Source organism: Callospermophilus lateralis, chromosome 9, assembly GCF_048772815.1.
Source record: "Callospermophilus lateralis isolate mCalLat2 chromosome 9, mCalLat2.hap1, whole genome shotgun sequence".
In the NCBI taxonomy this organism is placed as follows: domain Eukaryota; kingdom Metazoa; phylum Chordata; class Mammalia; order Rodentia; family Sciuridae; genus Callospermophilus; species Callospermophilus lateralis.
In genome coordinates, this window is record NC_135313.1 from 33,993,216 (window position 1) to 34,010,201 (window position 16,986).

General features: G+C 37.3%; 1 protein-coding gene across 3 annotated transcripts; it reads right to left on the bottom strand.

Moving 5' to 3' along the window:
* Positions 1–572: 572 nt before the first annotated feature.
* On the bottom strand, positions 573–16,150 carry Bzw1 (basic leucine zipper and W2 domains 1). Of its 3 annotated transcripts, XM_076865788.2 has the most exons (11): positions 16,077–16,150; positions 13,184–13,360; positions 11,248–11,342; positions 10,757–10,822; positions 9,438–9,573; positions 8,529–8,638; positions 8,254–8,424; positions 7,663–7,809; positions 7,030–7,168; positions 5,585–5,707; positions 1,107–4,969 (listed from the first exon to the last, which is right to left on the bottom strand). In XM_076865788.2, exons 1-11 carry the CDS (start codon positions 16,138–16,140, stop codon positions 4,938–4,940), a joined length of 1,260 nt encoding a protein of 419 aa, XP_076721903.1. In that variant the 5' UTR covers positions 16,141–16,150; the 3' UTR covers positions 1,107–4,937. The 3 variants fall into 3 exon arrangements, with proteins under 3 accessions (XP_076721902.1, XP_076721903.1, XP_076721904.1); XM_076865787.2 differs by lacking the exons at positions 13,184–13,360; positions 16,077–16,150 and adding an exon at positions 573–786 and having other exon boundaries at positions 4,946–4,969; positions 11,248–11,423; XM_076865789.2 differs by lacking the exons at positions 11,248–11,342; positions 16,077–16,150 and having other exon boundaries at positions 13,178–13,353.
* Positions 16,151–16,986: the final 836 nt, after the last annotated feature.

Consider the following 16,986-nt stretch of genomic DNA (forward strand, 5'->3'; position numbering starts at 1 on the left):
GGAAGCCAAACTTTTGAACTACACTTAAAGAATGTTCTAGCTACTGTGCTAACAGATGAGGTGTACGAAGTGTATGCAGAGGTCACTTCTCCATTTAAGATACTGGTGGCTTGAATTAAGGTGACAGTATTTGATAGGTTATTTTGGAGCTGGAGTGGACAGAGTTTGATCCACTAGACATGTAGGCTGACAGGGACCTACATCCTACTCTGGAGAGAATAAATGGAATTGGTATCTTTGAAAATCAAACACTGGCTGGGGTCTTTGGATTGAACCCAGAGGCCCTTTACTACTGAGCTGCACCCCCAGTTTTTTTTGAGACAGGTTCTTGCCAGGTGGCCCAGGCTGGCCTCAAACTTGTAATTCTGTCTTAGCCTTCCAAATTGCTGGGATTATAGGTATACACCACCACACCCAAGTTTGAAATATGTAAGCCATACAAATGCAAAGGTGCCATCTAGAAGAAAAGCATGTCCGAGAAAGCCCTTTGGTTCCTAATTAAACCACGAAATAAGGTCAAGGTCTGAGGCTTTAGTGTACAACCAACTGAACAGTCATTGCTTTTCTCTACATTAACAAGGAGTCTCATGAAATTTTATTCAATTTCAAGAGTACAGACAAGATGCAAGTTTCACAGTTAAAACACAAATAATGAATGCAGCAATATTACTGGCTTAGATGGCTGTACTTGAGGTTGTTCAGAGTGCCAAGAGCTATCTGGGTTACCAGCTATCCGGTTTCCTCCATTCTTCAACTGTTTGCTGTGCCCGGCTCCATTATGCCTAACTAGAATAGAAATGAGGTGTATTTACAGAGAAAATATTTTATCCTTAAAATAGAATGTAGAACATCTTTTTAAGTAATAAAAGCTTCAGTCTATAACCAGGTCACTTATTTCCAACTAGTTTATTTAAGTGAACTTAATTTTAAGCACAACCTTCAATATTTTAAGAAATAGTTTAAACAATTTTTGTCCCTTCAATTCTTTTGTCCTTAGTATTTTGGCATGAATTGGCTCCTAGCTCATTATTTTTTCTTTGTAGTCTTAGGGATCAAACCGAGGGCCTTGTGTATGTTAGGGAAGTACTCTGCCACTGAGCTGTGTATACACACAAACAAACACACACACACACACACACACACTCACAACTTTTGATTGTTTTACAAATGGGTCTCTGAGCAGTCTACAAAAGCAAGGAATCTGCAGCTTTTTACCACTCTCATCTAGATAATACATCAGTGGAGCTTTAAATATCTGATTAAGAGGGACTAAAGTGACAGTGATTTAAGTACATTTGTAAAGTGCTCTCATTCTTTCACTTCATTAATAAGTGCACTGGAGAATGAAAGTGGCTGATTTGCCAGATTCCTAAACTGTCCATAGTTAAATAAGGATAGGGTGGGGAGAAGAGTTGGGAAGCTTTTCTCATCCAGTTTTCAATTATATCTAACTTTGTGTTCAGATTATAATCCACTGGAATAACTTCTAAGACAAAAGTACTTATCAGATTTTTCAGTTTCCATTTAAAATCAAGCCTAAAGCCTACTGAAAACCCTTTTTATTCCCAATATTTTAAATTTTTAGGCCTCAGTAGGCTGGTGAATAGAAATACCTCATATTGATACTAAAGGACTAATATTGCATATTAAAGAAATCATGGTAAGATTTCTCACAGAAATGCTTATTAATCTACTTTACATGGCAACTGTGAATAGCAACCAAGGAAAATTTTTACAAAGCAAATTTTATAGTCTAATGTACATATGCTAACGTTGGCATCTACATTTAAAGTCAACCCACAGTGGTGGTGCGTTATTTTCTATAAGCAGCCTACTTCAGTGAACAGTAAAAATTTATTAGCATTGTCCCCACAACCTTGAGATAAATCAATCATCTGTAAGATTTTCAAACATTTTTACATATTAGAAGTCCAAATGATTCTATTTATTGATACATTTACAACCAAGAAAAAATCTCCAAAAGCCAATAGGAAATGCCTTGCCTGGTGCCTATGGTGGGCTAAGGTACAAAGGAAACTGTTGAAAGATGACTTATGGGAATTCCTTTCATTTCCTAGTGATCCTGACAGGGGGAAAAAAAAAATACTGCTTCTCACCAAGAACATGCATAAACACGTATCATTAGGACTCCTCTTTAAAAAAAACCAACATCCCCGCCCCGCCCCACAGCACTAGAAATCAAACTGGTGCCTCACACACACTAGGTAAGCCTTGACCACTGAGCAACATCCAATCCCAATTTTTGAGAGTCTAAATTGTCCAACTGGTATCTCCAGTTTTCATTCCTCCTGACTCAGCCTCCCAAGTACCTGGGATTACAGGCATAACCTACTGTACCCAGTTTTCTCTCCTTTTTTAATAAGGTATATAAGTGTACATTCTCTATGGAGGTGACTTCACCCCAAGGGGGAACCAAAAAGTCTTACTCCTTTCATATATAAAGCAGACACAGTACATACACAGCATATCTATGATATTAAAATTTATTGGGGATGCTACTAGGAAAATAATAAATTTCTTGGGGGGAAACGCAGAAGAAACACTGAACCAGAGGTTAATCTCTTAAATGTGCATTTTTCCCTCACCACCATCATAATCATGTTAAAAAACCCCGTGGCCGTTTTGGTATCTGGAATGAATATTTATGAGAACAAAAAGAATTTCTAGGACAATAATCCTAGAGGAAGACTAAGAAATTTATCAGCTCTAAACACACATTTAATTATAGCATCCAAGTGGAAACTTATCCTTAGAAACTGACACCAAACTAGGAAAATCAACTTAACATTTATCCAATCATAAAATTAAAAGTACAAGTTTAACATCTTTATTAAGAATTACATATTTGAGGCCATAGGTTGGCACTGGCAGCTGAGTTTTAATATTCAAAATGAAAATCTGCAATTGTTTTATAAAGCATTCCCTTTCTTCATATCATACTCACAGATGACTTATCCATTTACTAAATACTGCAGTAAGTAAACACTACTGTGTCATTATGAAGAAAAAAACTATGATCAAAGATCATAATGTAGTTCTGGAAGACTACACACTCTTTCACTATACACAGTATATAATAGAACAGGGTACACTTTGTACGGCAATAACATGCAATGATTTGGTCGTAAAAATGTCAATGTAGTTTCAGCTACATCATAATTCTGTGTAGGTGTTTACAATTTGGGAGTTTTAAGGATGAAAGGAGGAATTATTTAATGCTTATACAGTAAAGACATCTAAACACACAACATACAGTACACTACTAGGTATTAAAATGAAATTTATAAACAAAGAAAAAGGCTAATCTATAAAACCTAAGTGTAAGGATGGACTTTATTAAAAAAAAAAAAGTATTTTGCGGACTACAAATTACAAAGTAAAAGCAGATCACTATGTAGAAATCTAGTGAATACATTTTGCCTGCACATGAAAACTTTATCAAAGTTATTCATTTAACAAAATCACCCCATTCCCACATTGTTATCTGTTATAATGCTCTTCTTAAGGTCACTATAACTTTATTTCAAATTATATTACACGTTATTCCCTCAAGATGAATGTTTAAATACCAACTTCTTGGCTAATAAGAATGGCACCTTCAAAAGGGGTAATTTCCACTCAATCTCTGGTGGCATTATTCCAGGCTAGTTTCTTTCAATTAAAAAATCCTTCAAAACATTCACTTATAACACAATGCCTTTCCACCCAAAAATGTTGTAATGTTTTCCCCTTAATGACTACATACATGGATGGGCAGCAGCAAGAAAATAAAAAGATGAAAAATTAAAAGGCAGCCATTAAAATAAATGGATTAATCACATAGAAGAAATATTTGGCTCATGGCAATTAAGAATTGGCAACTAGGGTACATTAACAGCCAGATGCTTGAGTCATTACTGAATGTACTAAGAGAATGAAGCCAGTCCAGTATGACCAAGTGAGAATATATAATTATTGTACTTCATTCTTTGGAACAAATGCTCTAAGCCAAAAGGAAATATAAGTTAAATTCAGATCCCCAATTAGAACATGCTGACTCTTAACATTCTCAACAATTTTATGGGGTCTATAACAGTCATTTCCTCTATTCACACTTTAAGGGTATTCTGAGCACAAAATAAGACTTCTATGGTACATTTGAAAATGTTCATATGAAAAGAGTACCCATTTGTTTTGCCTAGAAAGATACAAACTGAATGCAGAAGTATCTCAATGGGAAAAAGCTCAATTTTCTTCTTCCCACCATCTCTGACATATGAGATTCCACAAACTTCAAGTTTGTTCTCCATAGCTTCATTAATGATGAAAAACAGAGAGCAAACAATTGAACTTAAGGACATCTGGGATTAAAAAATACAAGTAAATGTTAACATGCAAGCAATGGTCCAAATACTCAGGATCATGTTAATGAGTTCAATTACTGTGTAAGAGACTTTCATTGATGAATAGGGCTCTAGGCATACCAAATTATCACACAAACCATTGCCTTTTGAGATTTTGGATACTTTTACAGTTTAATTTTCAAACAGAATTTTTATAACAAATTATTTTTAACCAAATCATATCTTGAAAACTGTTTATATATAGAAAACCCAGGGAATAAAGTGAACTGTTCATTGTGGAAGGCCTTAAATTACATTATTACAGTAGAAAATACAGGAGGTAGAAGATAACTGAAAAGACTAATGCAACATTAGATTCAAATCTATAGCTCCTGTAGCTACTTAAAACATGGTTTTAGAAACTAAACCCAACATTTCCAGTAACCATAGAAACAGTTAAAATAAAATTTGCCATGAAAGCCCTTATATCATGCTTGATATAGGGAGGTAGGAAGATGTAAGAACCAGGACACATGAGACATGACATTTTATCTACAACTCCTGTTTGCTTTACTGAGGATGTAGTTTCAAAATTCAGTCACCTTCTTCAGCTTCAGACTCAGATTCTAGAAAGGGGGAAAATGTAGTCAAACATTATATGTCAGAAAGCAAAATTTCCCATTTTCTACTTTAAAACACTTAAAATTATAAAGAATTCCACTAGTAATTAATGTCTTATATGAAGACATTAAAAGGTATTCATTCATAAATCTCAAAATAAATAAATATTCTCAAAATTTTCAATTTCCTGCCAGGCATGATGATATACACCTGATTTCAGCTCCTCAGGAGGCTGAGGCAAGGAGGATTCCAAGTTTGAGGCCAGCCTCAGCAGCTTAGCAAGAACCCATCTCAAAATGAAAAAAAAAAAGGGGACGGGGGATGTATGTAGCTCAGTGGTACAGCACCCATGGGTTTAATCCCCAGTACCAAACAAAAAATCAATATCCCTTCTAAGAATCTTTAGTATTATAGCTGTGCCATCAAAATACTTTAATAATTATAGCCTAATTTCCCCAACTGGCTTAAATCAAATGACTATTTGCAAGTTTGTCATAAGTAAACAAAGTATGTACTCCCTAGGTACAAAGCAGAAGAGAATGAGAAGAATGCAAATGTGGACATATAGCCTAAATATTAAAATCAGTTTCCAAACCATCTGCACAAAGGGAAAGACTTACCTTCTTCAGCATTTTTGAGCCATTCAACAAACTTTTTCATTTGTTCAAGGAAGACACTTTTCCCCTTTGCAACATGTGCATCTTTATACCACTTCAGAATCGGCTCTTCACTCAGGACTTCAGCTATAGAGAGCAATAAATCATTACATTATGAGTTTTAATGCATTTCTCCACATGAGGCAGAATTACAACTACCTAAGGTGGTTCAAAATTATCAACTATCAATGCCTGCTTGGCAACAACATTTTTACAGAAAGTAAAAACATTATTTTTGTTGGTTGTAAGATGAATCTATTCAAAACACTGGTTTCTTCACAACTTCAAGAAAAGTTAAAAAGATAAAAGGATCATTGTTTTTAAAAAAGACTTTTCTCAACTTGCTGCCCATGTATGAAACTACCCAAACTGTAAGGATTTGAATAAATGCTTTCAATAAACCTAAATACAAGATGACAATCACTGAAGCATAGGTACTACCCATTTTCCATACTTTCCTTTTAAACATTTTTTTAGAGACCAGGGTTGATTCCTATTCTTAAGTTTAGAATACACAGAACTAAAAAGATCATCATTGAAAACTAGAGAGAGAACACATGTACACACCATCTACATCTACTGGGATTCAGGCTGCTCTGATAAATGGGGAACTGTAAAGTGCTATCACCAACTAATAAATTAACTGCCTGCATGGGTTCTCTCCCTACAGAGGCCTGCCTTTACTACTAAATTTACAGCATGTTTCTACAACTCAGATCTCAGGAAAGAAGCAAAAACTGCAACAGGGGAGTTACAGAAGCATTCTAAACTAGTCTTAAAGCACAAATGAAAATCAACATTGAGTGATGGGCTTCCCACAGGCAGAAGACTAGAGGTAGGAAGTATGTCTGGAGAAGGGACCAGGGGAAATATTTTTTTTTAAGAGACAGAGTTTTTTAAAATATTTATTTATTTATTTATTTTTAGTTTTCAGTGGACACAACATCTTTCTTTGTATGTGGTGCTGAGGATCGAGCACGCTACCGCTTGCGCCACATCCCCAGCCCCGACCTGGGGGAATTTGATGTGGTGTGGTTAGAAGTGTTAAGAGCCAACTCTCAGACTCCATCACAATGGCTTTGGATTTTAACTTGTGAATAGGGAGATATTCTGACAGAAATACTCTAAAAAGCACCCAACTTAATCAAAGATGCCTAGAAGTAAAACTGTTCAAGGAGCCCAAGTTCAGATACTCAATTGAAAACAATGGACTATTCAAGGACTTGCCTCCCTCCAATCCTCCTTTTCATTTTGAGACAGGATCTTGTGAAGTTTGGCTGGAATCAAACTTGTGATCCTCCTGCCTTGGCCTCCTGAGTAGATGGAATTACAGGCATGTGCCATCACACCTGGCTCCTCTAGTTCAAGAACTTAAAAAACACATTCACAATACTCAAAATTTATATTACCTTTATAAAAAAGCACCACTATTTTCTGGAAGGCTTTCATGAAATGAATGTTGTCATAGCAATACTCCTGAATCTTCAGTAACAGAGTCAGCTCAGACTGACCTTGAGTAGTAAAGGCAGCAAGTAGAGGGCTGTATTGCTTTTAAAGGAAGAGAATATTTAGTCATTCAATACAATAACCAACCATTACAAAACTCTTACAACACAGAACACAACCCATATTTTAAAATCACTGCGAAATATATTTATTGGAAATTAAAAGCAAGAATATTAAAGCAAAACAAACCCCCATAAACCTACTAAGCATCAAAATCAAATAATTCTGTAAGCATTTCAGGCAACTGTTTAACAGTTAATATGGGTGGGGGGTGTTTTCCAATATTCTCTCAAAAAACAAACATCAAATTGCAGGCTTAAATTACTTTAAACGTTTTCTTGTTTTTTAACCTGTGAACCAAATAAAGCCTAAGTCAGACTTAAAAGTATTATCAGTAGTTAATATGTTACTTGTCTACTTACTGGAGGGTCATCCCCAGGAACCAAAGATGTGATATATCCACTTAGAAAAGTACAGTGACAGTTCACTTATCCCCACTTAAAAGCAGAACAGTTTGTCAGGCACAGTTCTAATACCTTCAAGTGCTTGATGGCTTGCTCTGCTACAAGCTCCTCTTTTTTGTTCCATTCCACGGTGCTCATTACACTTGACCAGACTATCCCAATGACAACTGGTTCTGGGATGTTGTTTCTTTTCATCTCTTCCTTGACATATAAAATTATCTGCAAAATAATCCAAATTTAGTAAAGGAAGTCAGTTTTGATATATATATACTTCACACATCAAACTTAGACATTTTATGAAAGCATAAAAATACCTTTTCATGCAATTAGCAACAACCACATATGTACCACATATAGATAGAACCTTTGGAACTGGAAGTGGTCGTGAATTTCAGCCTCACTTTACATACAAACCAGCTAGTAGGGACTGAGAAGGAAACAGAATCAGGTCTGTCAAATGGACTGCACAAAATACCCAAGTTTCATCATTTTGGGACATCAGTAAGGTACTGAATAATTAATTATATGAAAATGGCTAAGATGAAGTACAATTCTCTAAGTATTAATTCACTCACTCTGGTGAAATATTTCTGAAGTTTCTCAAATGCATGAAAGTGCCAGAAGTTTAGCCATAAAAAGATGGTTTAAAGAAAAACTGCTTACATCCTTAAATGGATCGCCACGGGACATCTGTTCTTGAAGTTCTTTCTGGAGCTCCTTTCGAGCTCCTATGGTCTGTTGATTCCGAACATACTCTGAAAGCTCTTTCAAGCCTGCCTCAGTAAAATACTTTGTGAAGTGTTCAACGCTTTGCTTGTTGGCAGGAAAAAGTTCCTGAAAGGAGAATTAAAATATTGTCCCCTTTCAGATTTCAAAATAAAATTTCTCTTACAAATACCTCTAGGGTTGGTAGGAATGGGAAGAAAAAAGTTACAAACCATCAGTCTGTTATCCATGCTGACTTTCCGAAGACTTGCAGCTACTGCATTGATGTCTTTTTCATTTATCCATGATTTAAAGAGTTTTACAGCAAAAGCTGCTGAAACTCCTGTGAAAGGGGGGAGAAAAAGCTCATCTAACAGAAATACCTTCGCAGATTTTAATCTTGTTATCTCGATGTGCACCCCCTCCACAGTTCAACCACACAGGATTATTCATTCTCTTTCTAAATTGAACCCTCAGTTTTCCTTTACCACTGCTTACATTTTCACTCTATTTCATCCTTTTTTTTTAATGTTTATTTTTTAGGTGTAGATGGACACAACACAATGCCTTTATTTTTATATGGTGCTGAGAATGGAACCGGGTCCCGCCCTGCCCGCCAGGCACTCTACCACTGAGCCACTGAGCCACAATCCCAGCCCCACCTATTTCATCCTTTGCTAGTTGCATATTTTTGGCCAACTTTATATTTAGTGTTTTGTAATGTAAGTTAAGGGTAACAGTTCCTACAATAACGGGAATGTGGCGAGAATTTAAAAGGCCCTTAAATACTTAGTACCCCATATAAGGGAAGAAAAAAAATTTAGCTTTTTTTTTGTAGCACTGGGGATTGAACCCAGGGCCTTGTGTATGTGAGGCAAGCACACTACCAACTGAGCTATATCCCCAGCCCAAGTTAGCTTAAAAAAAAAAAAAAATCACTGTCAGAATACAGAAGCCACAAGTGGGAACTAATAATTCCTTTCAGCCTGACATCTTTCTGGTGTGTCATCTCCATTAAAGATGTCCCAAGTCTCTTAATTGGTACCAATCTTTCTGGGTTCCCAAAACATTTCTTTTTACTTTAATTACACCTACTCCACTCTAATTCATTCAAAGACTACCCTATGCTAAAGGTTAATTACCTTCTTTAACCAAATTCTCATTATAAAGGCTATTAAGAATGGATGCATTAAGTGTTCCATTAGCCAGAAGAACACCAGTCAACATAGCCAGCTTGTTCCTCTCCGACTCTGAAAATCCCTTTAAGAACAACAGCAGCTGTAAAAGTAAATAGTTTAGGGTCAGAAAAGCAATTGCTTTACACTAGGACAAACAGCAAGGTATACTCACTCTATTGATTGAAAGGGTGGGCTCTGGGACCTAATTACTTAAGTTTATATCTTAGTTGTAATAACTGATTAGCTAAATAATCTTAGGCAAAGTATTTAATCTCTGTGCTTCAGTTTCCTCACACTTTATGTGGATAATAAAATTTGCCTACCAGGGTTGTATCTGGGACTGAATTCAGGGGTACTTTACCACTGAGCCATACCTCTAGTATCTTTTTATTCTGAGATAGGATCCTTTTTTTTGTAGTTGTAGATGTACAGAATGCCTTTATTTTTTTTTGCCTTTTTTTAATATTTATTTTTTAGTTATAGGTAGACACAATATCTTCATTTTATTTCCATATGGTGCTGAGGATTGAACCCAGTGCCTCACGCATGCTAGGCAAGCACTCTGCCACTAAGCTATAGCCCCAGCCCGAGATAGGATCTTGCTAAATTGCTCAGTCTGGTCTCAAACTTGTGATCCTCCTGCCTCACCCTCCCCAGGTTTGTTCTGGGATGGCTGAACACAGGAGTGCTTTACACTGAGCTACATCTGCAGCCCTTTTTATTTTTTTTAAATCTTGAGACACGGCCTCGCTAAGTTGCTAGGGCCTTATTAAATTGCTGAGGCTGGTCTCAACTGGCAATCCTCCTGCCTCAGCCTCTCAAGTCACTAGGATTACAGGCATCTTATTACACCTGGCTCCCAGGGTCTTCAATGAATATTAAATGAGTTGATATAATTAGAACAAAACCTGGCACTCAATAAATATTAATGTTATCAGATTTTCTTTGCACCTATTTATAAAATATTTCACACTGGGACTCAAATATCAAGTAAGCTAAGCTAAATTTGTTATTCAATTGTTTAGGCTCTGATCCTTTGCCCTCCATATTCTGAACAACTCCACTTAGCCTTTTAACTTTGCCATTTGTTTGGACACAGCCAAGCAACAGTGCACAAGTTAGAACTATTTTAATAAACTATAACATACTCCAAAATTAGATTTCAATTACAGCTCACCTAAGTATTTAAAATTATATCAAATCTGTGGGAATTAGAATTTAACATTCTCTTCCTGACCCTATTCTCGTTCTACCATTGAGCTACACCCAATCCCTCCTCATACCTTTTTTACTTCATCTTCAAAACCTTTCTCCAGGTATTTGTAGCGCCTGATTAACTTGTTAAAAACCTATGAAGAACACCAAAGTTATTTCCAGAACAGCAAAGAAGGAAGTCTTACACTAAAGGCAAAAGCTTACACTTTATATCAACTTGGGAAGAGTTTTATCAGCTCCTCAATCCTAAATATACCAGTACTACTAATGCTTTAATTGTAACTTCTCTATAGATTTGTATTGCTGGGTGTGTGCATGAGCACCCTTGTGGTATAGGAGATTTAACCACTGAGCTACACCTTAGTCCTTTTTATTTTTTGAGATAAGTCTTGCTAAAATGCTGAGGCTGGCCTTGAACTTGAAACCCTTCTACCTCAGCCTCCTGAGTGGCTGGTATTATAGGCCTGCAACACCACACCCAATTACATGCCCCTCCCTTTAAAGCAAAATGTTCCTTAAACATTAGCTAACTGAAAACATGAAGTAAAATCTTACTTACCTGAGCAAATGCTTGCATGGTCTCTAGGTCTTCTTGTGCTGCAAACACGCAGACATGTGTACGCATCATGTCATCTGCCAGTGTACCACCTGGGGCTAAAGAATATTTTACTAAGAATTTTGCTTATTTTAGTTATTTTCAGCACTGGGGATTGAACCAAGGGCACTACCACTGTGCTACATCCCAGTCTCAAATTTTGCAATTTTATTTTAAAAATATTTTTTAGTTGTTGATAGACCTTTTTTCTATTTATTTATATGTGGTGCCGAGAATTGAACCCAGTACCCCACACATGCCAGGCAAGTGCACTCCTGCTGAGCCACAGCCCAAGCCCCATTTTTTAAAGAATATTTTTAAGAAGAATTTTCAATAGAAAATAAGATGGTAACATCCTAAAAGACAAATTTAAAAGCAACATTAATCAACCAGTGTGTTTGGTGGGTTCAGTATATAAGAATGAAGAGTAAATATGTACACAGGAATACATTGAACAATCTTAGCACCCTAAAGTAACTCTATAACCATTCAGTAGTGCCAAATCTGTCAAATGGAGATGTTCAGAGATGTCTCTGATTACATGTAATTTTCCATGAAGAAAGTAATCCTTCAAGCTTCTGCTATACAAATTCTGTTATGAAAACTTAATGCTTTAAAAAATCGGGGGAAGGAGGAAAAAAAAGCACAGATTATGTTAATAACTGTTGAAGCTGGGTAAAAGATCAGATGTGTTCATTATATTATTCTCTTTATGATGTATTTTAAATGTTCCTTAGAAAAACAATTTTGATTAAAATCTATACTCAGGAGGACTGAATCCAGGGCACTCTACCACTGAGCCACATCCCCAGCCCTTTTTATTGAGACAGGGTCCTCCTAGGCTGTTTAAGCTAGTTTTGAACTTGCCATGCTTCTGCCTTAGCCTCCTTAACAGTTGCAATTATAGACATATACCTGGCTTCCTTGGTAAATATTTTTTAAAGATCTTCCCCGCCCCTCCCCGCCCAAAACCTTACTGGTAACAGTATTATGAATAGAAATAGAAACCTTTCATATTTTTTACTACAAATTGGCTAATGCAATGAAAAGAAATACTCACTTGACTAGACATTAAAAGGGATGAATTCTTCCCTCATTTATTGGTGCATTATAGTTTACGGTGGGATTTGTTATTATATATTTAAACATGTAAACAACATAACAATATAATTTGACAAATTTCACTCCCCAAAATGGTAGGAGTTCTAAGTTCCTGGGTCTACTACTGGGTAATTCACTGTCAGGTAAGCCTCATAGCTTGGCTGGCAATATAGTATCACTCTAAAAACATTTTGAAATAACTTGTCTTACATTCTTTTTTCTGTTATCTTTTAAAAATAAGTCTTTTTGGAGATGGGGCCTTATGTTGCCCAAGATGGCCTTAAAGCTAATTATCCAGCCTTAGATTCACTGAGTAGCTGGGATTACACTATCATGTCTGGCTCTTTTCTATTACATCTTTAAAATTCAATGTGTACTTTATTCTTATTGCATATATTAATTTGCACCAGGCTCATCCTAAGTACTTAATAGGCATATGTGACTAAATGGCTACTGTACTGAGCAGCACAGGTCTAGAGCATTCATAGAACAAAACAAGGGTAGAAGTTTCTCCATAAAATGGTAGTATTCAAACATATGTTGGAAAAATCATCAATTGGGGATGTTGTAGGAAATTAGACTTCAAACATGAGGCTTGATAGAACAGGGAAATCTGATAACTTATTATGAATTAAAAGAAAAGAATGGAAAAACTTATGGGGGCAGAAACGAAATAAAATACAACACAGCCAAAAATACCACCCCACCCAATAGGTTCATCAATAGTCTATATTCTGGATTTTCCATAATCTCTGTACATTCACTTCCCTAAATTCCTAAACAAAACCCAGACACTTACCCAGCATTCCACCAGCCACCAGAATGTCAAAGAGTGTTTCTGCATATCGGCGATAGTCAAGTTTTGCTCCAGAAGCATCAAGAAACTTAGCTACTGCTTCCAAATCAGTACCAGTTTCAGTTAAGCCTTGAATAATACAGTCTTGAAACTGAGTAGGGTCAAACCTCTCTTTTTCATCTGTGGGGAAAAACCCAAATCATTTGAAGTCTTACCAAAAGACTTATTGTACCATCAAACTATAATATGTTATCCAAATTCCTCTTAATTTCATTTATTTCAACAGCTGGGAAAAAAGCAAACACAAGCTACATGACCCAATACTTGCAATAAACACAAGAGGAAAGAGACTATATTCATATCCTTTGCAAGCTTCCCTCTGCAAATGTAAGTCAGGATGGCCTAGTCACACAAATTATGTGGCTTTTCTCCTGCCACTCTTTCAAACAAATCTCATTAAGTGAGCTAAATTGCACTCATGTTTCATGTACCTACTGCCACAAGACAATTTCACCTGGAATGTTCTAAGGCATCTTGGCTTTTTCAGAGTTTAGACTATCCTTCAAACCTTAAGTGACCCTTTGAAAATTTGTCCAAATACTTGGGGTACTGGTTCTTTAGATGCACAAACAATTTGGTTTTTAATTTAACCATTCATTTGGTATTTATTAAAGTAATCTTTGAAAAGTGTGTGTATATGTATTTTTTTTTTAATGGTACTGGGATTTCGGGCAGGTAACCACACCCAGCTGGCTCCCAGGGTTAAATTTTTTGTTTGTTTATTTGAGAGGTGGTTACTGGAAACTGAACACAGGAATGCTTTTTAAAAAATTTTGGGTCTTGCTGCTAAGTTGCTGAGGCTGGCCTAGAACATTCGACCCTCCTGCCTCAGTCTCCTGCTTTGCTGGGATGATAGGTGTGCACCACAACACACAGTTGGAAAGCATATTATTGACCAGTATTATTTGTTCTAGTTTATAACTCCTGTTCCTTAAGAAAATTAACGGCTAAATCTAAATGTACCTGCAAAGACTAGAATCAAATCACACTTTGCTCTCCTCACCACCTTTACAAGGGAACAGAATACCAAAGATTATAAAAGACTGTAACATATCTCAGTTGTGTATTACTCAAGATAGAAAAAGAAAAACAGGGGCACCAGCTCCGGTCCCCATCCTCTCTGGAGGAGTCTGTTTCTTAAATAAAATTTACCTTTTGCTCTTGCCTTAGCATTTCTCACTGGGGGAACAAGGACCAGATCCTGATTTTCAAGACCAGATTCAGATAGGGGCTCATCTGGAATTGTCACCAAATAGCACCCACCTCTCAGAAGACTTCAAACCAGACTTTTACCACAGACCCCTAGACTGACCCAAAACATTCCTAAAAGGGAAACCCAAACTGCTTGCTCCATGTCAGCCCTTTCCAGCTTGACGCAGCCAGAGCTCTCACTGTACACTTCCCTTAATCAGAAGGGGGAAAGAGACTGGGTTTACATAGTCCCTATAGATAATGAATGATTGGGTCAGGAAGATGGTGGCTGATCCAAAAAGAAATGAGTACTTCTCCTCCAAGGCCACCAGTTGCCAAGGTCACCTGCCCCCAGGGAATTATTCCTCCCAGCATGGAGCTGCTAATGAATATATCTAGCAAGAAGCTGCTAAAGAATATACTGGGTAGCTCCTTTCCTGCCTTTTTGGGCCCACATGGGAGTGGTAGCCCCCTCCCCCAAGCTCTGTTCCAGCCATTTTGGTCACATAGGCTGAGTGGGAAGAGGAGGCCTGAGAAGAAAGGAAACCTGAAATCTATAAAAAGGGGCAGGACATCCCCACTCCTTGGGGAACCAGCTCTGGAGCCCCTCTTCTCTGAAAGAGTCACTCTCTCTCTTTCTCTCCCTTTCTCCTGTTTCTTAAATTTATTTTTTACTCTTGAAAAAAAAAGAAAAGAAAAAGAAAAACAACTTATTACCATTAATTGACCCATTTCTCTAAACTTCTTTTAAAACAGACTATATGTTTTCAAGCAAGAAAGTGTTTTGGGAAAATATTAAGCTTAATAAAAAACCTGATACCATATCTTATTTAGCTCCTGTACTACTAGCACAATTCCTTGCTACTGAAGTCAACATTCATTTAAGTACACACCAATACAAAAAAAAAGTAATTAGTTTCTTACTAACTCTGTAAGAAATATTTAATTTCATTATACATTACAATGTGACTCTTACTCCATAATTTACTTCCATTTTATGGGTAAATTATGACTTTTCTCTTTACTCTTTTTTTTTGGGGGGAGGGTGTGTGTGTGTGCTGCTGTGGATCATACTCAAGGCAGCACTTTACCACTGAGTTACATCCCCAATCCTTATCACACATCTTGGCATAACTTGGGTGAAATTAATGACATTAGAAATTTTCTTTTTACAAATTAACCTCTTTGCTCAAGCAAAAGTTTGTTTAAATGAAACTGCTAGCTAGTGAAGTCCTTTCTTAGAAAGTTTTTTTTTAAGATGTCGATGAACCTTTATTTATTTATTTATTTATTTATTTATTTATTTATTTATATGTGGTGCTGAGAATTGAACCCAGTGCCTCACACATGCTAGGCAAGCACTCCACCACTGAGCCACAACCCCAGTCCTAGAAGGTATTTTATTTTTATACTAAAAACAACATTGAATAACCTGCTTAGAGAGATGCTGATAATTAAAAAGCACAAATTTGAGAAAGCAGTAGAAGTATTAGGGGCACATCTGAAATGGAAGTTACCTAGAAATTCAAGTTCCTTTCTGGTACTCTCTCTTGAGGTTTTAGTACTATGCAATGACTGTCAGAGGAACCAGGATACAAAAGATATCTGGAGGTGTGAAGAGAGATATTAAAACATAAATATTTACCTCTTTTTCTGGTTTTAAAACGCTGGCCTGATAGCGTTGGCTTTTGCTGCTTTTGATTATTCATAAAAGACACCCTAGGAAAACAGAAATATGGCCTTAAAAGTATCTGTGTTGTAACAGTCATTTAAAAACGAAGCATAGAAAAAACTTAAGTCTAGTCACACATAAATCACATGGAACACACTTTCAACTTGACAATATACCAGGTGCAGGCACAAAGAATTACCTTCACTTGAATTAAATCTAACTTCAAAATCTGCATTTCTCTCTATAAGAAGCACTTTAAGGAAATCCTGGGAACTACACCTTTGGATGACTTTACAGTGTCACAGTGACCAGTGACAAATCCACCATCACAAACAATTGTTAAAGTCTCTTCCACATTCCTCTTTAAATTCGCCTACATCTTCCACTGCTTCTAAGCACCACAGAACGCCGAAATTACCACTAGTCACCGAAATATGTATTTCAATCCTGAGACGCCGTCAAAAGGGGAATCCCTTTTTCTGAGCAGTACCACCTTACCCCAAAGGCATGCCTGTGATCGCAACGGAAGCTTGCACAACTCCGGCCTGCAAAATTAGCTATGACGGCCGGGCCTCCTTTGCCCTGTAACCTACAGTCTAAGTGAGCCTCGTCCCCGGGCACGTGCCTCCCAACCCACACTCTTCCTTAGCCACCCGCAAGAGAAGCAGATAAGCCGCCCCCGTCCCGGAACCCTCTCTAGACTACAGTCGGGTGCCGTGGGGTCCCGTGGGCCCTTCTCCACTGACCCTGTCGCCTGGGGTGGCGGCCGCCGCAACGAGCGGACCACAGGCGCCGAGGCGCTCCGCGCCGGGGGCCCAGCCGCCCCGTACATCCGCCCGCCCTCCAGCGAAAGCAGCGGCGGAGGAGGCGGCCTCAGTGGTGG

What these genes read in the sequence shown, in the direction of transcription:
- Bzw1 (XM_076865788.2), bottom strand. Translation starts at nt 16,140, where the DNA reads ATGAATAATCAAAAGCAGCAAAAGCCAACGCTATCAGGCCAGCGTTTT. An exon ending in AAGCCATCAAGCACTTGAAG is followed by an intron (nt 7,169 to 7,662) that starts GTATTAGAACTG and finishes TTCCTTTAAAAG; the next exon opens with CAATACAGCCCTCTACTTGC. An exon ending in AGTGGTGCTTTTTTATAAAG is followed by an intron (nt 5,708 to 7,029) that starts GTAATATAAATT and finishes TGCTCTCTATAG; the next exon opens with CTGAAGTCCTGAGTGAAGAG.